General features: G+C 61.4%; 1 protein-coding gene across 1 annotated transcript in view; it reads left to right on the forward strand.

Annotated features, from left to right (window-relative positions):
* ARHGAP32 (Rho GTPase activating protein 32) overlaps positions 1 to 2,459 on the forward strand; it is a 109,327-nt gene extending 106,868 nt beyond the window's left edge. The window contains exon 25 of the mRNA XM_014530617.1: positions 3 to 2,459. Coding sequence (XP_014386103.1) covers positions 3 to 1,985 — 1,983 coding nt within the window. The 3' untranslated portion in view covers positions 1,986 to 2,459. The remainder of the gene's footprint in view (positions 1 to 2) is intronic.
* Positions 2,460 to 2,972: the final 513 nt, after the last annotated feature.

The raw sequence follows: 2,972 nt of genomic DNA on the forward strand, positions 1-2,972 counted from the left end.
AGAGTAAAGTCGCGGCCGCCATCCACTGTGGTGGTGTGGAGGCGGCCAGCGGCGCCAGTTACCATCCCTTCGCCTCGGCCGCCGGGGATGATGTCTTGCCTTTGCCACTTCCCGTCCCGCAGCCGAAGCACGCGCCTCAGAAAGCCACTTACGCCACCTTCACGAGGCCCGACGTCACCCCTGAGCCCTTCGGTCCGGAAAACTGTGTGCATTTCAATATGACTCCAAACTGCCAGTACCGTGCCCAGAGCGTGCCGCCCCATCACAGCGGCCTGGAGCCGCACCACGCCTACGGGGCCCGGTCCGAGCCGCCAGCCTCCGTGGGTCCCCGTTACAACACCTACGTGGCCCCCGGGAGAAGTGCGTCCGGACACCACTCCAAGCCGTGCAGCCGGGTCGAGTACGTGTCTTCTCTGAGCTCATCTGTTCGGGGTGGTTGCTACCCAGAAGACCCGTACCCCACCATCCGGAGGGTGCAGTCTCTCCACACGCCCCCGGCTGCCATGATCCGCTCCGTCCCCATCTCCCGGACGGAGGTTCCCCCCGACGACGAGCCCGCCTACTGCCCGAGGCCCCTGTACCAGTACAAGCCATACCCGGCCTCCCAGGCCCGCTCGGACTACCACGTCACGCAGCTGCAGCCTTACTTTGAGAATGGCCGGGTGCACTACCGTTACAGCCCCTACTCCAGCTCCTCCGGCTCCTACTACAGCCCCGACGGCGCCCTGTGCGACGTGGACGCCTACGGCACTGTGCAGCTGCGGCCCCTGCACCGCCTGCCCAGCCGCGACTTTGCCTTCCACAACCCTCGGCTGCAGGGGAAGAGCCTGTATGGGTACGCCGGGCTGCCGCCCCGGCCCCGGGCCACCGTGACCGGCTATTTCTCCGGTAATGACCACGGTGTCGTCGGCATGCCCCCGGCCGCCGACGGGAAGCACACTTACACCTCGTGGGACTTTGAGGACATGGAGAAGTACCGCATGCAGTCCATCCGCAGGGAGAGCCGGGCCCGGCAGAAGGTGAAGGGGCCCGTCATGTCCCAGTACGACAACATGAGCCCGGCCCTGCAGGACGAGCTGGGTGGGCTCTATGTCATCCACCTGCGCAGCAAATCCGATCCTGGGAAAACTGGACTTCTCTCCGTGGCCGAGGGGAAGGAGGCCCGGCCCCCGGGGAAGGCCCTCAGCCCCGAGGGCGGCGACCCCTTCTACAGGAAGCACCCGGAGGCCGAGCTGGACAGGGCCCATTACCACGGAGGGCACGGTGGGCACGGCAACGGGCAGCCAGAGAAACCGTCCCTCCCGCAGAAGCAGAGCAGCCTCAGGAACCGCAAGCTCCACGACCCGGGCTGCGGCCTCCCGGAGCACAGGGCACACCAGGAAGCAAGCCATAGGCACCTGTGCGAGCCGAAGAGCGGGCCCCCTCACCCCCAGGGGGCCGGCCACTTAGATTATGGGGCCAAAGGGAGTCCGGACGCCTGTGAGCCCGCCAGCTACCATAACTCTGGAGGGAAGTACATGACCATGGGCCCCGAGTCTTTGCGACTGAACCACAAAGAGGCGAGGCTCTGCAAAGAGCTGGAGAGGCCTCGGGCCAGGCAGCCCCCCGCCCCAGACAAACACCCCCGAGACTGCTACCCGGAGGAGGAGCCGCTCGGCCAGGCCTCGGTCCCACCCCCGAAGCCGGAGCGGAGTCACAGCCTGAAGCTCCATCACACCCAGAGCGGGGAGCTGTGCCAGTACCCAGCGCACGGCCGGCGCCAGGGCAGCCTGGCCACCGTGTCCCAGTACGACAACCTGGAGGGCTACCACTCCCCACCCCAGCTCCAGCGAGGAGGCTTCGTGGGAGGAGCCATGGGGGCCTACCTGCCCCCTGGCTTCGCCCACCCGCAGAGCAGGACCTACGCCACCGCGCTGGGGCAGGGCGCCTTCCTGCCCGCGGAGCTGTCCCTGCAGCACCCCGAAACCCAGGTCCACGCGGAATGAGCCCCGAGAGCAATAGAGTTGAAGCAGCCTCTGCTGGACAGTGGACTGTTCTATTTTTTTCAGTAACCAAAAAGATTTAAAAAAAAAGGAAAAGAAAAAAGCTACAACCCCCCCCGACCACATTCAAAAACAAAACATAGTCAGAAAAATCAATCGCCACCCTTCTCCCCTTCCTGTTCCATTTTCCGCCTCTAAGGACTCGCTTTGTCACTAGACGAGATCTGAGTGGTTGTAAAGCACGGTGGTGACCACCTCGGAGAGAGCCTGTCGCCACCTCACGCGCATCCCTACGAGCCTGAGGACTGCCTGGACCTGAGTTTGAAAGTGGCTTTGTCCTTCCTGGTGTCGGCCGTATATTTCAGAGCAGTTGCCATCCATTTCCTTTTGCATTCCTCCCCAGGGCCCGTGTCGCTGGCTCAGGCTGGCACCCAGGTGTCATGTCATTCTCCCCGTCTCGTGTTAAATTCCAACAGAGAAAAAACCCCTGATCCTTCAGCTAAGTCAGTTGACGACCACATTCAAAAACAAAACATAGTCAGAAAAATCAATCGCCACCCTTCTCCCCTTCCTGTTCCATTTTCCGCCTCTAAGGACTCGCTTTGTCACTAGACGAGATCTGAGTGGTTGTAAAGCACGGTGGTGACCACCTCGGAGAGAGCCTGTCGCCACCTCACGCGCATCCCTACGAGCCTGAGGACTGCCTGGACCTGAGTTTGAAAGTGGCTTTGTCCTTCCTGGTGTCGGCCGTATATTTCAGAGCAGTTGCCATCCATTTCCTTTTGCATTCCTCCCCAGGGCCCGTGTCGCTGGCTCAGGCTGGCACCCAGGTGTCATGTCATTCTCCCCGTCTCGTGTTAAATTCCAACAGAGAAAAAACCCCTGATCCTTCAGCTAAGTCAGTTGAACATTTGCAGATTCTGACTAAAACATACAGGAAGTAAGACTAAGCGTGTAGTAAAGAGTCATCATAAAGAGTCAAACCATGTA

This window comes from Myotis brandtii, unplaced genomic scaffold (genome assembly GCF_000412655.1).
Source record: "Myotis brandtii unplaced genomic scaffold, ASM41265v1 scaffold75, whole genome shotgun sequence".
NCBI classification, from domain to species: Eukaryota; Metazoa; Chordata; class Mammalia; order Chiroptera; family Vespertilionidae; genus Myotis; species Myotis brandtii.